This window comes from Trachemys scripta, chromosome 20 (assembly GCF_013100865.1).
Source record: "Trachemys scripta elegans isolate TJP31775 chromosome 20, CAS_Tse_1.0, whole genome shotgun sequence".
Classification (NCBI taxonomy): Eukaryota; Metazoa; Chordata; order Testudines; family Emydidae; genus Trachemys; species Trachemys scripta.
Window position 1 is genome coordinate 8165324 of NC_048317.1, and position 17869 is coordinate 8183192.

At 55.0% G+C, this 17869-nt stretch overlaps 2 protein-coding genes across 3 annotated transcripts in view; one reads left to right on the forward strand and one right to left on the reverse strand.

Annotated features, from left to right (window-relative positions):
• The window catches only part of LYPLA2 (lysophospholipase 2), a 14914-nt gene extending 603 nt beyond the window's left edge, over positions 1-14311 (forward strand). The window contains exons 2-10 of the mRNA XM_034753884.1: positions 5359-5465; positions 6959-6990; positions 7907-7972; positions 9936-9983; positions 10245-10315; positions 10637-10710; positions 11064-11165; positions 11469-11645; positions 12337-14311. Of these exons, the coding sequence (XP_034609775.1) occupies positions 5388-5465; positions 6959-6990; positions 7907-7972; positions 9936-9983; positions 10245-10315; positions 10637-10710; positions 11064-11165; positions 11469-11645; positions 12337-12387 (699 nt within the window). The 5' untranslated portion in view covers positions 5359-5387 and the 3' untranslated portion in view covers positions 12388-14311. The remainder of the gene's footprint in view (positions 1-5358; positions 5466-6958; positions 6991-7906; positions 7973-9935; positions 9984-10244; positions 10316-10636; positions 10711-11063; positions 11166-11468; positions 11646-12336) is intronic.
• Positions 14312-15162: 851 nt separating this feature from the next.
• GALE (UDP-galactose-4-epimerase) overlaps positions 15163-17869 on the reverse strand; it is a 12694-nt gene continuing 9987 nt past the window's right edge. For both annotated transcript variants that reach the window (XM_034753885.1, XM_034753886.1), the window contains exons 9-11: positions 17090-17167; positions 16707-16821; positions 15163-16319 (exon numbers count right to left, since the gene is read on the reverse strand). In XM_034753885.1, coding sequence (XP_034609776.1) covers positions 16264-16319; positions 16707-16821; positions 17090-17167 — 249 coding nt within the window. In that variant the 3' untranslated portion in view covers positions 15163-16263. The remainder of the gene's footprint in view (positions 16320-16706; positions 16822-17089; positions 17168-17869) is intronic.

The following is a 17869-nucleotide window of genomic DNA, read 5'->3' on the forward strand; positions in this document are numbered from 1 at the left end:
GGGGGAGGGGTCAGTGGGGGGGATGGGGGAGACATGGGGAGGGGTCAGTGGGGGGGAGGGGAAATGAGCTATTGGGGGAGGGGTCAGTGGGGGGGATGGGGGAGACATGGGGAGGGGTCAGTAGGGGGGAGGGGAAATGAGCTTTTGTGGGGAGGGGGGAGACACAGGGGAAGGGTCAGTGTGGTGGGGGGTAATGGCCAAAGTATTTGTGGAGGGAGAATGGGCCATGGGGGGAGGGAGGTAGAGATAGGACCTTGATCTAGTTCGGAGACACACCTGAGGTGGGAGGGTGATGGCTGGGGCTGAGACACATCTCAGGAGATGGTAATGGCGGGGGCGGGGGGGGGAGGCACCAGGGGAATTTTGGGCTATGGTGTCAGGTGGAAATGGCCCCAAGAATTTCATGAGCCACATGTAGTGGGACGTGCTATTGAAGCTACTAGAGATGCTCTGTGAATGAGCTGTGCAATGTGTGTGGGGTGTGAGGGTGCTGTGCTATTGGAAATTGATAGAGGGATGTTGCAATTGACTGTATATGATGATATAGGGAAAGTGGTGTTTGCCTGCCGGCTAAGGAAGCACTTGGTGGCTCAGGGTAGGGGAAGTGTAGGGATATGCCATGGGGATCACATCCAGGGAGAGAAGACATGGTAAGCACAGGTGGGGGCCAACCTGAGGCTGAGAAGGAGCCAGAATTTACCAATGTACATTGCCAAAGAGCCCCAGTAATACATCAGCAGCCCCGCCCTGCCTGCCGCCACCCGGCCATCAGCACCTCTCCTCCCTCCCTGTGCCTCACGCAGGAGGCTCTGGGGAGCGAGGAGAAGAGTGAGGGCATGGCAGGCTCAGGGAAGGGGACGGGAAGGGACAGGGCCTTGGGGGAAGGGGTGAACTGGGGCCAGGGCCTGTGGCAGAGGCAGGGGTTGAACAGTGAGCACCCCCCGGCACATTGGAAAGTTGGCACCTGTAGCTCCAGCCCCGGAGTCGGTGTCTATATAAGAAGCCGCTTATTAACCTCTGAAGAGCCTCATGCGGCTCCGGAGCCACAGGTTGGCCACCCCGATGTAGTACTTGGAATAATGTAGGGAATCTGGGAGCTGGGTCAGTTCAAGGATATTGCAGGAGACAACTCAGAGAAGTTGGTGTAGAATGTATTATTCTGCCAACTGTACGCATTCAAAACACAGCACAAGGTAGCAAGCACCATAAATGACAGTCAAACAAGAGTCAGGTTTCAGAGTAGCGGCCGTGTTAGTCTGTATCCACAAAAAGAACAGGAGTATTTGTGGCACCTTAGAGAGTAACAAATTTATTTGAGCATAAGCTTTCATGGGCTACAGCCGAAGAAGTGGGCTGTAGTCCACGAAAGCTTATGCTCAAATAAATTTGTTAGTTTCTAAGGTGCCACAAGTACTCCTGTTCTTTCTTCAAACAAGAGTGTTGATCATAACGCAGTAATCAATGAGGAGGCAAGGCAGGAGAGAGATGTGTGTCTGGATGACATTTGAGAGCAGATACACAATTGTTCCAGAGCATAGGAGTAGCAGAGGAGAAGACTCTGGTATTGATTGGGTAAAAGACCAGAAAAAGGGATGAGAGAGAAACACACTAGAAGGCTTTAGAAGGGTGTTGGGGATCCATTGAGTGGGGGCTGTGTTATAGATGATCCATATGTGAAGCAGTTTTCTGGGTTTTAGCTAGGGGATATGATTATTTGTATTGTATAGTAGAAAGGATTGTATTAATTAGGGAAGATTGAATTGCTTTGGATAAAATAAGAACTGATGCAGGTTGTTGCCACGAGCTAAGAGTGAACCTCTCCTGGCCAAATTCTATTAAGGAGAAAGTAAGGTTAAAGGTAATGGGGCCAAATTCTCCCCTGGTGTAATTCTGTTGACTTTGATGGAGTCACATGAAGGATGAATTTGGCTCAGTAGGTTTTAAAACTGCAGGCTATCTTATATTTTTGTCTTTTGTGACATTGACACCTCTGTAGTTGAGTGAATCCAGGGCTTACACTCAACTTGATGGCATTTCTCTGACTGCATCTGACATGATAACTTCTGAAAACTGCATCTGATCAATTCCAAACTTTCAGGGAATGTTTTAGGTATCAATGGGCCAAACCCTACTAATTTTGGTGAGGATCAGAAAGCCAGAAAAGCCTGATTTCCACTAAAATCCAGCCTACAGACTGCCCATTTGGTGCTGTAGGCAGGGCAAACTCTCTGGTGTCTTCTGCTGCTACCCACACACATCACAGGCAGCTGCTTGCATTTCATTGGCAATGTAAACTGAGCTGTGCACCCATTCAGCCCTCCTGAGCCTGGCCCCTTACCCCTCAACTCTGTCCAGTTCCTGCCCCCCCCCCCCCGAGGCACCTCACCCCCAATTCTAGCCAGTTTCCCTCCCTCCCTCCCCCAGCTGGGCCCCTCATCCTCCACTTCTGGCAACCCACGTCCCCCACCCTGCTTGCCAGCCTTCACTTACACTTAAGTTGGCTAATACATAGAGTTTGGCCTACTTGAGCAATGAAATGTGCAGCTCTTTAATTAATAATAATAATGAATGCATTTCTTATCTTTGTTACTGATAAAACATGAGACTTTTAGAAAGGAAAAACTATTCAAAATTTCATTTACTTTTCAACATTTATGCTATTTATTCCCCTCCCCACCTCACCCCCCACTACTTACCCCAGAGTTGGACTTTGAAAATAGACTGGTCAGTTTTTCCTTTCATTTCTAGTCCGGTTTTCTCTCAGGTCTCATGTAGGAGCATAATATGCCAATGACTGAGTGATGGCTACTCCAAGGGCTGCTTAAATGTAAGCAAAAAGCCACAGTAATTGAAATTTCCCAAATCTTGCAAAGGTGTCTTTGAACATTTGTGGGTTTTTTTAATTTACTTTTGATTGTTTTGCATAAAACACGTTTTGGGGCCTGAGAGAGTGTCCCTGAACGTCTTGTTTTTGTGGCTGCTTCTGCACTAACTGTGAGGCATAAATGCTCAAACGCTGGGGCAGTGGGCTATTTTTATGGCATTTCTGACCCCACTGAAACCATAGAACATTGGAGATCTTAGGAGAGTGCTCCCTGGAGGTTCCCAGCTCAGAGAGGGTTGAATATACTGGGTGCTTCTCTGAACTGCCATACCATCTGTTAGCCCCTCACAGCCTGTGTGAGCAGAGGGGGGGGGGAAAGGGGGATTGGGGAATCAGTTCTTATCCAATATAGGGAGCACATTTTAACTAATCTATGCATCCATCTTAGGTTCTTGTAGGCCCCCCATTTTCATAGTACCTGAGTGTCTTACATTCTTGAATGTACTCAACTAGTGGCTAGTCTCAGGACAGGGTAGGCTATGCTGGACAGTGAGACTCTCCTCTTTGGGGCTGTCGTCTTCTACCTTTCTGGCAAGTGCTGTTCCTCCCCGCTTGTTTCTCTGAACATGGGAAATGCAGGAATATGTGGGTTCTGTCTCAGCGGCTGGTTAGGTGGCATTTAGGTGCCAGATCTGATGAGCTCGTTCGTCTAATATTTGATTAGAGTCTGAAAACATGACTGTTCGTTGATCCGTGAAACTAGTTTGATGGATCTGGGTTTAGTTTCTGTTGGGCAGGTTGCCACATCATCAAAATCACTGGCACGGTTGGCGGTGACTGGCACCCATCTGGGCAGTTTCAGCAGAGAGGGCAAGGACTTTACTGGGCCATGGAGATGGCGCTCCCTCCAGGCTATAGCTAAGAGACGCTGGTGGGACAATGCGGGGAAGTGCCCCGTGCCCACGCTACACCCGTTCTGTGGCTGGATACGATATCGATGTCCAGGATTGTCAATAACTGGCAAACTTGCTTGGCGAGGTTAAACGTGCCGGCAGTGTTTGCCTGCTCTTTGAGGTGGGCGTGATGGTGATTGTATTAACAGATGCAAAGAAGATTTTGCAGGTGATGTAGCTGTAATGCCAACAGATGAATGTTGCTTGTTTTCTATCCAGCTGGGTCTGTGGGCGTCACTCCGCTCGGTAACAAAGGACTGTCTGGTTTATTAGCATTGCAAAATGTGTGTCACTGGTCTGTTTGAAAAGCTGAGGGCTACAGGCAGAGCTTGCCTTTGAGACCTTTTCTGTTGTACCTCCTCAGCATGGCTCTCACGACAGCCAGAACTGGCCCTTGACTCCTCCAATCCCTGCATTGTTACCAGTGAGCTCAATAACCTTGACCTTAAGGTGCAATGAACAGAAGCAAGAGTCAATTTTCACCATCCAATCAGCCGCCCATAAGTGGGAAACATTCACTGATTTCTGACTCCCGAGCAGCCAGATTTGAGCTGAATCTGTTCTGTCGCAATGAAATATGATTGGATGGTGCTCCCAGAGATATCCTCTCTGCAGAGCCTCCCAAGGCCCTTTGGAGGGTGCTGCGCAGAGCCCTGGTCTGGGCAGGAACGGAGGCACAAACCCTTGCCATGAGCTGACAGGCAGTGATCGGCAGACGCAGAGTTCGGGGATTATTAAGGTTGCAGCTATTGGTGAGATGTCCTCAAGGGAGAATAGAGATGATGAAGCTCAGGACCTGCTTCCTATCCTCACTTCCAACACTCCCCCGCCCCCTAAAACAGCTTAATTCAGAAGTGCTGTTTTCTGTGTCCTGGCTTTGCAATTCATCACGTGCACGTTCCCCTCTGTATGAAGAGACAGGAGCTTTGAAACTAGTTCAGTATGAGCTCTCTTGCCTTTCCTGAGCTAAGCCTGGAGTTCTGCTCCACGTCACCCTCTCTGAGCATCCCTGGGGCAATGCATTTTGGGCTGTCCACTCAGGTCAGTCTAAACCCTGGGTTGGTTTAGTCTGGGGACCTGTAAGCGATCTCGTGACTGCTGACGCTGCAGTGTGTTAGTCAATATGTGACCAGCATGCGTGACGTTCATGTCTTGGACGGCACGTATGTGCAGGGTTCATTAGGATGGCGATTGCAAAGTTCACTTCCTTTTTTGTGCATGTTTATTTCTTGTGAAAGCTGCCCAGTTGAGAGCCCCGGAGACCAGATCCCTGTTAGTCCAGGCAGGTACAAACTTCTCCTGTGTCCCACAATGTGCCTCACCCCCATCCTGAAGGGAGCAGCCTTAGGGGAGGAGGAGAATGTTGGTTCCATGGCCCATTACGAACTGAACTGAGCCCCTCAACTCCTGTTCCACACAGGACTCAGTGGACAGCCATCAGACGGCAGCAGCTTCCAGGCCACCACTGTGCTGAGCTGGCTTTGAGCTGGTGTTAATCTGTCGGTACCAGCCCCATCTGACCGCCAGCCCCTCAGACTGGAGCTGGGATTTGCAACTTGATTTTGTCTCTCTTCCCTGCAGGTGCCAGCTGTTGGAGTTCCTTTCAGTGTATGTGTGGTAACAACATGTCTGTCCCCCTCCTTGCTGATGCGGTGACTGTTTCAGGGGCAGAACGGGAGACTGCAGCGGTAAGGCTGGTCTCTGCTGTGTCCATCTGCTGTAGCCTCGGCTGATTAGGGAATTAACTGGCCTTTTTCTTTACCACTGTCCTTATTAAATGCAAAGGGGATGCTGTCCTCTAGCTCAGGCCCATCTTGAGATAGTGATGCGCTCGGATAGTGATGTGCCTTCAGCTCTTGAAATTAAAAACTCACACTGCTGTTTGTGTAGGGCCTGTACAAAACCAGTGTGCTCTCTTGTACCTGCTGGGAACAAGGAACTAGCCCTGCTTCGCTGAGTTGTGCTGGCCCTATTGGTGGTGTTGCAGCACGAGCAAGGAAGTAAACGAAACAGCCTTATTTCCCTTCTTGGAAGTGGGAGCTGCCAGTTTGAGAGCCCTGGAGCTGAAATCCTCTATGAGCCACCCAGTCCCCAGCGAGAAAGCCTTGCCAATTTCAGGTGTCACTAGGAACTGGGGTGAGGGGTTGGATCCATGTTCGCTCAGTGGAAAAGGATAAAACTGGAGGAGGAGGAGGAGCTCTCTCCAAGCCTCTAAGAGTGGATTAGTGATTACTGATATTTATAAAAAGAACAGGAGTACTTGTGGCACCTTAGAGACTAACACATTTATTAGAGCATAAGCTTTCGTGGACTACAGCCCACTTCTTCGGATGCTCACCGCTATCTAAAAGCTAACAGTGAATAAAGTGTGGGGTCGGGGAGGTTTTCAGAGGCACAGAGTGCAGGTAAGTGCCCAACTCCTGGAAACTCAATGGGAGTGGGTGCTTAACTCCCCTTTGTGCTTTCAGAATCATCCCTGCGAAGTTCCAGAGGCAAACCCTGCACGGGCGCCTTTAAAGAGAACCCTTTTGTTTCCCCCAAGGCAGCTGTTTAGATTCAGTCCTGCTGCAGAATCAGAAGTAGTTGGAATCTCCGGGGCCCAGGCAGGGTCACCTCCCGAGAGCACACATTGCTAGAGGGCTGTCTAGTCTAGTTTTAAAAATCGCAAGTGATGAGATTTCTGCCCCTTTCTTAGGGCGAGTGTAAATCGCTGGAGAGCACCAGCCCAGCCCTCAAACCTGCGCTCTCCAGAATGATCGGGTAGACACATTAGTGACCGGTTCAACAGCCCTGGTCTAGGCGGTTTAACCAAGAAGACCGCTTGACATAGCCAGTGCCCATGTGTCAGGTGGTGATAAATAGATCCTATAACACTAAATCTGTGTGCCTGTCCCAACTCCGTGCATCATTCTCAGATGGTCTAGATAATACTTAGTCCTGCCATGAATGCAGGGGACCGGACTAGATGACCTCTCAAGGTCCCTTCCAGTCCTATGATTCTCTAAGGCACAGGGACATGTCATTAGCTTGGGTAATTCCTGCTTGCATCTGCTTTTGTTTGTGACTGAATAGCCCTACACAATGCCCCACATGGCTGCTTTTTAAATCCCAGACCTGCCTCACCACCAATTCACCAGCTGTTGTGCTGGCTAATACCTTTGTTTTCTCCTTAATTTAACAGGTCATTTTTTTACATGGGCTTGGAGACACAGGGTGAGTATTTCTGGAGCACTGGCCCTTGTTGTCTGGCTGTAAAGTGGTACAATACTCCTAGAATCCATGCTGCCTGCTTTCCCTAGGATTGTTTGGTAGCGGCACAGAGCAGAGATCAGGCAGATAAGCCTGTTGGATCTGTGTTATTTAACTACATGGAACTTGCTTCACGGCCTGTCTGGCAGGGGCATGGTACTGCTCCTCCCCAGATGGAGAGGGGATGGTAATAGCCTAGCGAGTGCAGCAAGTTATGATCCCATGATCCTAGTGGGGTATCTCTGGCCAACAGCTGTCTGGATTTCAGCTTGAATATTTGTGATTTCCAGCAGCCTCACAACATTCTGCTCTCCTGGCGGGAGGACTCGTTTGAAGGCTAGCAAAGTATAATTTGTTTTTCCATGACCCTGGGTGGGGGACGGGAATCAATTGTCTGCCTAGGCAGGTGCTTTATCGTTCATCGTGAGAGGCTGATTTAAGGTAACCGAAGGCTGCTGCATGCAGAGAGCCCCTCTCGCTGCAGAACGCCTTCCTCTCCGATACCAACGCCTCCATGACTAGCCGTTAAGCTTTGTGTGACGTTTGCTGTAGGTCTCTCTGCCTAGCTGTGCAAGCGACGGGCATTTGAGAAGCTCCCCCTGGCTTTGTGCTGCCGGGGTTGATACATCATGGTGCTTAGGCAGGGAGATTGATGGTGTGGCCGGCCTCTTCATGAACTACTGCCAATACGCTGAGCAGAATGGATTGGGATCCCTGCTCCAGAGCATCTGCCCCTCCTGAGGGCGACAAGAGGGTACCCAGCTCTGGCTCTATAGGGATGACATGGCGGTGATGGAGTGAGGGTGCCAGTATGCAGGGTGGTACCTTGCCTCATAGTTTGTAGCATGCAAGGCTTCAACTGTCTCTTTTCTCCCGTTAGGCACAGCTGGGCTGAGGCGCTATCCTCCATCCGACTCCCATATGTGAAATATATCTGCCCTCATGCGTAAGTATCACCTCTGCCCCTGAGCGGGGGAAATTCTGAAACAATCTGCTAGTTAGTGGGGGAGGATATCTCACCGGGTAGTCACTGTCCTGAATGGAAATTAGCATTGGAGCCTGTCCCGCTCTGCTGCTCCCAGACAGGGATCACTCCCCCCCACTCTGAGCTGGCTGGGACGGGTGGTGCTCTCACTGGATGTGCTCCTGTTCTGGTCGGGGGGCAGAGCTGTTGTTGTTCCTTTCCTTTGCCCCATCATCTCTTCCCACTTCCCCTCCTTGCTATGGACTTTCCCCTAGAGTTCCAGCAGGGGGAACTTGTCTTTCCCCTAGTAGATCACAGTGATGGTGAAGCTTTCAGAGGGCGCTGACTGCGGGATGGGCTGCTAGGTTGAACACATGGCACCCAAACCTTGTGTGATGGATCCGTGGCCACAGGCAGTGGTCACCAGTTAAGCCCATGCATACAGAGCTAAAGGAGAATTGGTATCAGCTGTGCTGGGATGAGGGCTCTCATCCTCTGTAGGCTGCAGCCACTTGAGGGCAACATGATCTCTGTCCCTGGAGTAAGCCCGACGGTGAATCCAGCAGAGGGTGAAGTATGCACACGCTAGCCAGTGCCTGTGATGTGCCACTCTGGAAAGGCCTGTCTCTCCTGACCGGCCACATCCCACTAGAGCGCAAGGCGAGTTCTCCTCAGCTGGGCACTTGGGAAGGAGGAACAAGGGATTTTAAAACAGCCAAGGAAAACGTCTCCCCAGCTCTGCAGGCAGCTGACTGCCTTCCCCTCCAGAGTCCAGGGAATGTCCCCCAGTCTCTGGTCGAGAGGCAGATAGTTGGCTTCCAGGCACAGCGGTGTAATGAGTGAGATGCTGCTGCCCAGGGTCTGATTTCCTCCCTGTTCTGCTGCTTAGCTGTTCCCTGTGGCTGCATTGAGCGGCCAAAAGCACAGGGAGCATCGGCCTCGGGTCCCTTCTCTGAGCAGGCCAGGTCAGTATAAAGCAGTAGCGCCTGACGTGCCCTGCGAGGCCCTAGCACTGATGCCTCAGCAGCTTCTGGGTTGTTAGCAACACAAATGTGCACTCACCCGTCCCGGGGAAGCACCGGAGCAGCGTCCTAGTGAGCAGAGACCCTCCGTTCCTGGGCGTCCCAGCCTAACGGGACAGGAGCGAGCAGTTGCTGCCCTGTCAGCAGCTCCCCAACTCAGCAGCAGAAAAACAAAGGCAAGAGTAGAGCCAGTCCCCAAATGTCGGGTCCCTGGATGGGCTGCTAGGCAACAGCACACAACACTGCCTGCTCCAGGAGGGAAGCTGTATGTGCGTGACCTCTGCACGTGTAACCATGCCAGTGTTAGCCTGAGGGCACATGGGGACTCAGCAACTGGGGAAGGGGGAGGCAGTGAGGATTGGGCATAGTTTAAAAGGGGAGGATCCCAGCCGGACATGGGGGTGCTGCATGTAGAGGGGGCGGGAGGGAACCAGATTGCTGTTCAGCCCTGGCAGGGTGGTTCCCCAGGCCCACCTGGATTGGGCGGGAGGTGGAGGGGGATCCTTGCAAATGCTGCCCCGGTTCCCTGCCGGATTCTCTGGTCCCTGGTGGAGGAGAGCGAGGCCTGGTCACGCCTCGCCATAGGCAGCGAGTGTTTGTCTGAGCTAGCAATGCTCTAAGGGACTCTAGCTAAATCCTGTTTCGCCCAGGTGAGCCTCCAGCTGGTGGCAGGATGTACCACTAGGGGGTGCGTCATGCTGCTTCATTCACTTGCTGGTGCCTTGTTACAAATTAGTCTCTCTGGTGCAGGGCTGGGAGCTTGTTGGCCAAAGTGCCTCTCTGAGGCTCGCTGGGCAGCCTCTCTGGGCTGGATTCCTCGGGCGGTAGGTCCAGGATCACTTTTCCTGCTGTAGGTCCCCTGCACTGGGACAGGCTCCCACCCGGGCTGTTTCACTTGCCTTTTAATCTCTCTTTCTCTGCAGGCCCAGGATTCCTGTAACCCTCAACATGAAGATGGTCATGCCCTCCTGGTCAGTTCGTGGGGCTGCTGGCGGGGTTGAGGGGGAGGGCATGTGGGTGGCTCGTGTTACAGAGGGAGCCTGAGGTAGTGGCGGGTGGAATCAGGGGTCTCTCTCCAGCCCCTCCTGGAGGAGAAGGAAAGGTAGGTAGGGAGATAGGTGGAGCCCCCCCCCAGGAGAGAGGGGGTGGATGTATCTGGCCCGGAGACTCCCCTGTGCCATGGACACTGGGAGAATGAGGAGGGGGCTGATCTCACTTGGGTTCCCTTCCAGGTTCGATCTGATGGGGCTGAGTCCGGACGCGCCTGAGGACGAAGCTGGAATCAAGAAAGCAGCTGAAAACCGTAAGAGGAGTGGGGCTGTGAGGGCCTTTCCCCAGCCTCTGTCTAGCCCTGTCTTCAACCCTTTTCCACCCGGCTCACCACAGCCTCTTGTTCTCCTGGAGACGAGCAGGATCTATTCTCGCTTCTGCCTTTGCCTCTGCTCCTCCCGTCCTTTCCCTTGTCCTCATCTCAGACTTTCTGTGCCTGTGTCCTCTACCATGTGTGGAGAACTCACCCGGGGCCTTGCCCTGATTCTGCCCTGCGCAGATCCCAGCTCCCGTGTGACACTGTAGGACCCCCTGGCCATCCTGAGCTGACCCACCTCTCTCTGGCTTCTTCCAGTTAAAGCAGTTATCGAGCACGAGATCAAGAATGGCATCCCACCCAACCGCATCATCCTCGGGGGCTTCTCGCAGGTGAGCACTGATGGTACAGGCTGGGGCCGGGGACTTGGTCCAGCCCAGCTGTCCAATAGGAGCAGCAGCGTTGCCTGGATCCAGCTCCCTGGCCGTGTTGGTGCAGGGGGATGGCTGGGTTAGACTCCGTGGCTTTCTCAGCTTCATTCACCAAGCAGGGGGACCTTGTCCTCCCGGGGCGGTTTGTGCATGTAGTTATACACCGGGGGGGCAGGGCCCCTGGCTGGGAGGAGGTGGTGTCACTTGCACTGGGAAGGGGGGAGGGGGGGCTCCCCTCTCTGGGTTGGACTCCGCTGGGCTTGCAGCTCCAGGCAGCAGCTCTAGTGCATGGTCCTGTGCTTGGTATGTTCCAGGGCGGTGCCCTATCTCTCTACACGGCGCTCACCTCCCAATACCAGCTGGCTGGCATCGTGGCTCTCAGCTGCTGGCTCCCGCTGCACAAGGCCTTCCCTCAGGTACCGGCGCTCTGTCTGTCTGTCTCTGGGTCTGTTATTTGCTAAGGCACCATGTGGGATGTGAGTAGATCGGGGGGAGGAATGGGGATGGAGGGGGCTTTGCTGCTGCCCATCACAGAACTTTCTTACTCAGCAAACTCCAGCTGGGGCTGCGGACAGCAAGCACCCCAGTGGAGTCGGTGGCACTGGGGGTGATGGCACAGGTTGGCCGTAGGCAGGACACTGCATCGATCACTCATCTGCTCCCCAGCCAGGCATCCCGCCATGGCCAGGCACCTCTAAGCCCTCTCCTTTGTGCTGCAGGCAGCGAGCAACGGTGTGAACAAGGATATCGCCATCCTGCAGTGTCACGGGGAGATGGACCCCATGATCCCTGTCCGCTTCGGAGCCCTCACCGCCGAGAAGCTGAAATCCGTCGTCACCCCCACCAAGGTTCAATTCAAAACCTACCCTGGAATGATGCACAGCTCCTGCCCTCAGGTCAGTCAGCTGCAGGCGCAGAGGGCTGGGGTCAGGGGCATCTGGGTATCGTGCCTGAGCCTGCAGGCCGCACAACATGGAGCAGGTTGTGCCCATCCTCATGTTTCCTGTAGATGTGGACTGCATGGACTACAGATCCCAGCATGCAGTGCCCTGGTGGGATCCAATCAGAGGGCTGCTTGGCTCATGGTGGTGTATTGCAGGCTGGGATCTGTACTATGTGAAGGCTGCATCTTTGTCTTGAAGAGGAGGGTGGCTGGGGCTGCAATTTAGCTGCCAAGGCTCCGGATCACGAGTCCGGGGTGAGCGCAATGGCCTTTGCAATGAGGCCTGGAGTGGGGGAAGGTGGCTATGGGCCCCGAACTTCCCTGGCCCCAGGAGGGGGGAGATGGTCCCAGCGAAGGGTGTAGAAGCCTAGATTTGAATGAACCTGGGGAGCACCAGCCCCTCCTTCTAGCTTGGGGGTTGTTCCCTCATTCAGGTTGGGGGCTTGCGCTGCTCACTGCCCAAGGAGCACCCACCTCAGGGGGCTGTCTGCAATGGCAGCGTCTGCCCTTGGGCTGTTGAAAAGCCGGACCCAAGGCACCCCCTGCAGTGTCCTCCCAGCCCTAGGCCCTGCCCCTGAGGGACGCTCCTCTGCGGGCACCGGGGCAGGCCCCGTGGGTGACGGGCTCCTGTGGTCTGTGTCCAGGAGATGATGGCGGTGAAGGAATTCATTGAGAAGCTGCTGCCCCGGATCTAAGCAGAGCCACTCGAGACTGTCGCAGGGAAAGGACGCAAGGTCACCACCTCTGATCTTTCCCACTGATCCTGTCTGCTGCAAACGGAAGCCATGGCAACCAACCTCAACTCCAGTTGTTTTCCCTCCCTTCAGTCCTTCCCTCTCCTGTCTCTTCTGCACCACGGTCCTTCAGGTGTGTGGGGTGTTGCTCCCCGGTGCTCCCTGAGTTGAGAGTGGAGCTGTTTAAGGTAGAGACTGTCCCAAGTCCAGGGTGGCCTTATCTCTTGCTCTCTTGTTTTCCCCTTGATTTTCCTGTATCAGACCCGGCTGTGGAGATAGGCTCAGCACTAACTCAGGCTGATTTCCATGGTCTCCTGGCTTTTCTCTCCTGTTACAGTATTAGTAGGGAGTCCCTCCCCTGGAAAGCAGGAGATATCTGGGATCGCGGGGGGCTGCTGGCCCATGCTCCCCTGGGCTTGAGCTCGAGAGCTTTGCAAAGCTACCTAGAAAGGCCCGATGACCCTGCTGTGTGGCCCAGCGTGGCTGGGGAGCGGCTCAGTGGGGTCATGGCCTCTCGGCAGCTGCACCGTCCTTTGGTCTCCATGGCGGGACGATTCCGAGGTTTTTAAAAGAAATCAGCCTCCCAGCTCAGGGGCCGTTGGTCCAGAGAGCGCTACACTGGGACTGTACCTTAAACTCTGCTCCCTCTCCCAGCAGCACAGCTCGGGGAGCTGGCAGCACACGTGGGTTGGAAAGTAGCCACCTACGTTCTCCACACTCACCCCCCCTCCTGCCATGCGCTCTGTTACACGCACACCCCACAAGAGGAAGGCAGCCATGCCCACGGGCTCCACACTGCGTCTGATTGTGTCTCCGCTGCCAGGGTGCAGCGGCTCAGCCGTTCTAGAGATAATCGAGGGATTTCCTTCTCCTTCTCTTGCTTTTTACAATCCTCTCCGTTCTGTGTGCTGGGGCATCCCCGCGCGTCTGTCTCCTCTCATCGCCGCGCTGCTAGAAGCTAGGCAAGGAGGCAAAGACAATTCGCTGCAGTTTACAGCCAGCTTCCTAGTGTATTTCCCCTGAGAGCTGCCCTGGGGCCGGCCCAGTCAGGAGCGTCTCTTGCTGCTACTCCTTCCTCTCACAGCAGGGTCAGGTCAGGTGAAGGACAGAAGGAAAAGCACCAGCTCATGCTCTTGTCCTGGGCTGGGATAGATGCAGGAAGGAGACTCGTTCCCAGCCTCCTCCTCACCAGCATCTGCTATTGCCCACGTCAGCTCAGCTGTCTCCTCGGCCTCTTCTTTAAGGGCAAATGCTGCAGAGCCTTTTCCCACTGTCCGGGGGCTGCCAGTCCCGGAGCACCCCTTGGGGCCAGTCGCTGCTACGCCCACATCGCCCTGAGGGCTCTGCGTCCTGGCCCGTAGGCAGCAGCCTGCTGGCCCGAGGCAGGGATCGTCCCAGCGGGGAAGACGAGAGCATCCCTAAGAGCTGGGGGTAGAATCGCCTGCATGAAGTCACCTGAGCCTGCCTTTGCCACAGGGGCTTGGCTCTCTCCATGGAAGGCTGGGTCCTTCCTCCCTGTTCAGCTGAGCCCCTAGTGCTGGCACAGGGATAAGGGGATGTGGCATCCGGTGCTGGCTGATGTATCTTGGCAGGCAGAGCAGAGGACCCGTTCTCTGTCCCTCAGAGGATCCATCCTCCTCTCCTGCACCCCTTCCAGCTGAGGACTGGCCTCTCCCTGAACAGGCAGAGGGTGTTTGCTGTTGAGCAGCACAGGCCTTCTCCCCCCGTGGGCTCTGCCCGCTGCATTATCAGCTGGAGCATAAGTGGGGTGTCTGGAAATCAAGCTGTAAATGTCTTTTAAAGAAACCTTTTAGGCTAAGGGCTGAATTCCTTATTCCTCCTGCAGTCGCTGTCTCCATCAGCTGAACCCCCCCACCCCCCCGCCTCCACCTCGCCCCCCACGGCCCCATGGGCTGCGGTCTGCCCCCTGCATGGTCAGGGCTAGAACTGCCCTGGGGATGCACTGGGGCCTGCTGTGAGCTCGCAGGGTGGAGGCACGGCTGGCTGTTCACAGCAGCAGCAGGGGTCTCTCTGCAGCCCCAGCAAGAGCAGGGCATTGCAGTGGAACTGACTCAGGCCCAGCCTAAATGGGGACCCCCCCACCCCCCTCCAGGAAAGAGCTGGGTTGCAGCTTCACAGAGGCAGGAGAAAAGAGGGCTCGACCCTGGTCCACGGATGCAGCTGTGTGTTCTAGGCTTGCCCAGCCCGCCAGCGCTGCACAAAGCAATAACCCTCTCGAGAGACTCAATCATGTTGGACCCATTTTTTAAAAGATTTACTTATGTCGCTGCTTGCCTGGGGGAGCTGCGGGTGGGGGGAGGCGGGACTAACTCTTCTCATTTTGGACACAGCCCTTCTGTTTCTCCTCCTCGTGTCTGTTTAATGCTGCCCCCTCCCTGGGCTGAGGCAGCGGCAGGGGGAAATGCAGCTCTACCTGATTGTGTGACTGTGAATTGGAACATTCTGCATCTTGGCTGGCTGGGGGTTGGGCCTCATGTTCATTCTTATGTACAGTTTGGTTGAAAGTACTGGCCTGTTCTCAGAGCATTCCACGGAGCTGCTCTCTCCCTGTGTCAGCAGCAACTTCCTCTGGGCCAGGGGGCTGCTGAGGCCTCAGGGGGAGAGAGAAAGAAGCTTCTGTCCATTCCTGAAAATGGCTTTTAGTTCTCTGTCTTCCTTGGGGAGGGTTTGTGTTCCACACCCTTGGATATGAGATTAAAGAAAACGTAAACCTCGCCCAAGCCGTTGAGCCGGTCTCTTTAATGCAACAAGATCCTGGGGCACCGCAGCTCTGTGCCACCTCGTCTCTAAGGCGGGAACAGTTTGAATCACACTGGCCCCTGAGGCAAGTCAAACTCTCAATGCATCATTCAGTAGCATCAGTTGTGAGCTGTAGGAAGTGGGAGCGCAACAGACTGGCCCGTGTTCCCGCTCACTCCCAGCGTTTGCTGTAATGAGGAGCTAGGAAAACAACCCGTTGCTCCAGGCAGGCTTCGGTGAGTCTGACTTTAAGTAAATAGCTGCCGTAGCCATGAAGGGCTGGTGATTTTCCTGTCACGTACACGCTCTGTCCCACAAGAGTTAGTGACTAAGCTGCGCCCGGCCACTGAATGCCACAGAGCTAGCTCAGCGCTGTTTGACACAACGGACTCGTCAGCACCAAGCCCTGGCTCCTGTGTCTGTCAGACACAATAAAACTCTCATTTGGTCCCTTCCAGGCAAGGGTGAGGGAACTGAGGCAGGGAGCAAACTGCTCCAGGGGGAAGGGAAAGGGCAGTGCACAAGCCCCCAGGAGTGGGGAAGATGTTCCCATGCACAGGGGAATAAGACCCGGGGGCAGGATGGGCTCATGTATACGAAAATGCTGATGAGATGGCCTGGCCCTTGGGAAGCTGCAGAGTGTGTGTGGTGTCCTGTCCTTGTGAGGTAGGTGAGAGGGAAGGGCCCGTGCTCAGTGCCCATCTCTGCAATGAGGGAAGGAGCAAGCCCCTCCGTGCCAGAGCCCCACATGGCTGGGGGGGGGGGGGGCGACTCTGTTCCTTCTCAGAGGGACTCCACTGAATCATGCTGCGATGTTTTAAGCTGTGCAAGTTCTGCTCAGCCCTCTGCTGCTGTAGAGCCAGGGGCTTCCCTCCCCCAGAGGCCAGGCCAGGCCCTAGGCTGCTTCTTGACTGCCCCGTGCCAAGAGTAAAGTCAGCTTCTGGTTAAAAGGTGGGAAAATGTCACGGGCCCAGTACGACTCAGGCTGGCCCCCCGGAGAGAAAGCAACTGCAGCTCCCCGGGGACCAAGACTCTGGCAGGCCGGCACCATCCTGGCTGCTCCCCGGGGCCGACGCTCTAGTTGTTGCTGAAGCCTGTAGGATTCTGCACCTGCCACCGCCACAAATCTTCACCTGCAAGACACAGAGAGAGACTCAGGCTGTGGCAGCTGCTGAGGCCAGACTAAGCCAGCTGGGGGGAGCGTTGGTGGCTGTAACTCCAGGCCCAATGCAAGAGTCTTGAACCAAACCCTCTAGTTCCTGCAGGTGTGTCAGTGACTCTTCGCACCAGTCCCCGGTGCCAGCCTCCCCCCGGTGCCAGCCTCCCCCCAGCGCAGCAGCTAAGTGACCAGGACAAGGAAGAAGCTCTGGCGAGAGCTAAAGGAGGGTGGGGACAAATGGGCATAAAACTGAATGATGCCCTGCATGCTCCCCTCCCCCGAGAGTCACGGGGAGGGGCCAGAGGAGGCCCAGATAGAGGGGGGGGGTAGGTCAGAGCACGCCCGGAGGGGTTGCACTTACACATCTTGTCCAGCCCGAAGGCAGCTTTCCAGCCCAGCTCCTGCTCGGCCAGGGCGGGGTCAGCATAGCAGGCGGCGATGTCCCCCTCCCGCCGTGCAGTGATCTTGTACTTTATCTGAAAGGAAAGGAAAGCAACGTGTCAGGGGGGCAACAGTCCCAGAACTTCACCGCATGATGGGTGGGACGGGGGGTGTCCCCGGCTTCAGCACAAGGCACAGTCCCATGTAGCTAACAACCTGCCCCCGCAGACCTCAAGGCAGCAGCTCCCCCAGGCTGGAAGCAGGGACAGCTGCCCTTATGCGGGTAAAGCAGCAGCCAGAGGAAGAAAGATGCCCTGGAAAGCGCGGCTCATGCAGGGCCAGGGGGCTTGGGTTAGACCGTACCTCTCTTCCCGATGCTTTCTCCATGGCTTTGATCATTTGCAGGACAGAGTAACCACTGCCTGTGCCCAGGTTGTAGATCTGCAAGTAGGACAAGAAACTTGCTGTCTCTTGCTGTGCTCAGGGCCTGGGGGCCGCCCACCCCCAGCCGCCCAGCCCAGCCCAGCCCAGCCCAGCCCAGCCTTCAGTTTCACCAAAGCACCAGGCCCCACCTCAAACTGTCCTTGAGACAATGGGGCCTGATTTGTGATGAGCAGCTGCAGCTAACGGACTGCGGGCACTTGTATGTCTGAAAGTTGGGGCCCAGCTGGCTCAAGGTGGGCTCCCAAAATCAGGGGCCACATGTGAAAGCTGGGCCCTGTCCAACCCCACCCTGGCACTAACACCAGCCTCACCCTGACTATCGGCTCTTTTAACGGACAGATAAGGGGCCTTACTCTTATTGCCCAATAGAGGGAGCAGTAGGGTTACCATATTTCAGCAAGCAAAAAAGAGGACGGGAGGAGCCCCGCACCTGTCCTGCCCTAGCCCCGCCCCTGCCCCTCCCACTTCCCGCCCCCCTCAGAACCCCCAACCTTCCCCCCCGTTCCTTGTCCCCTGACTGCCCCCTCCTGGGACCCCTGCCCCTAACTGCCCCCCAGGACTCCACCCCCTACCTAAGCCTCCCTGCTCCTTGTCCCCTGTCTGCCCCCTCCTGAGACCTTCCCCACATCCTAACTGGCCCCCTAGGACCCTACCCCCTACCTGTCCCCTGACTGCCCCAACCCTTATCCACACCCCCAC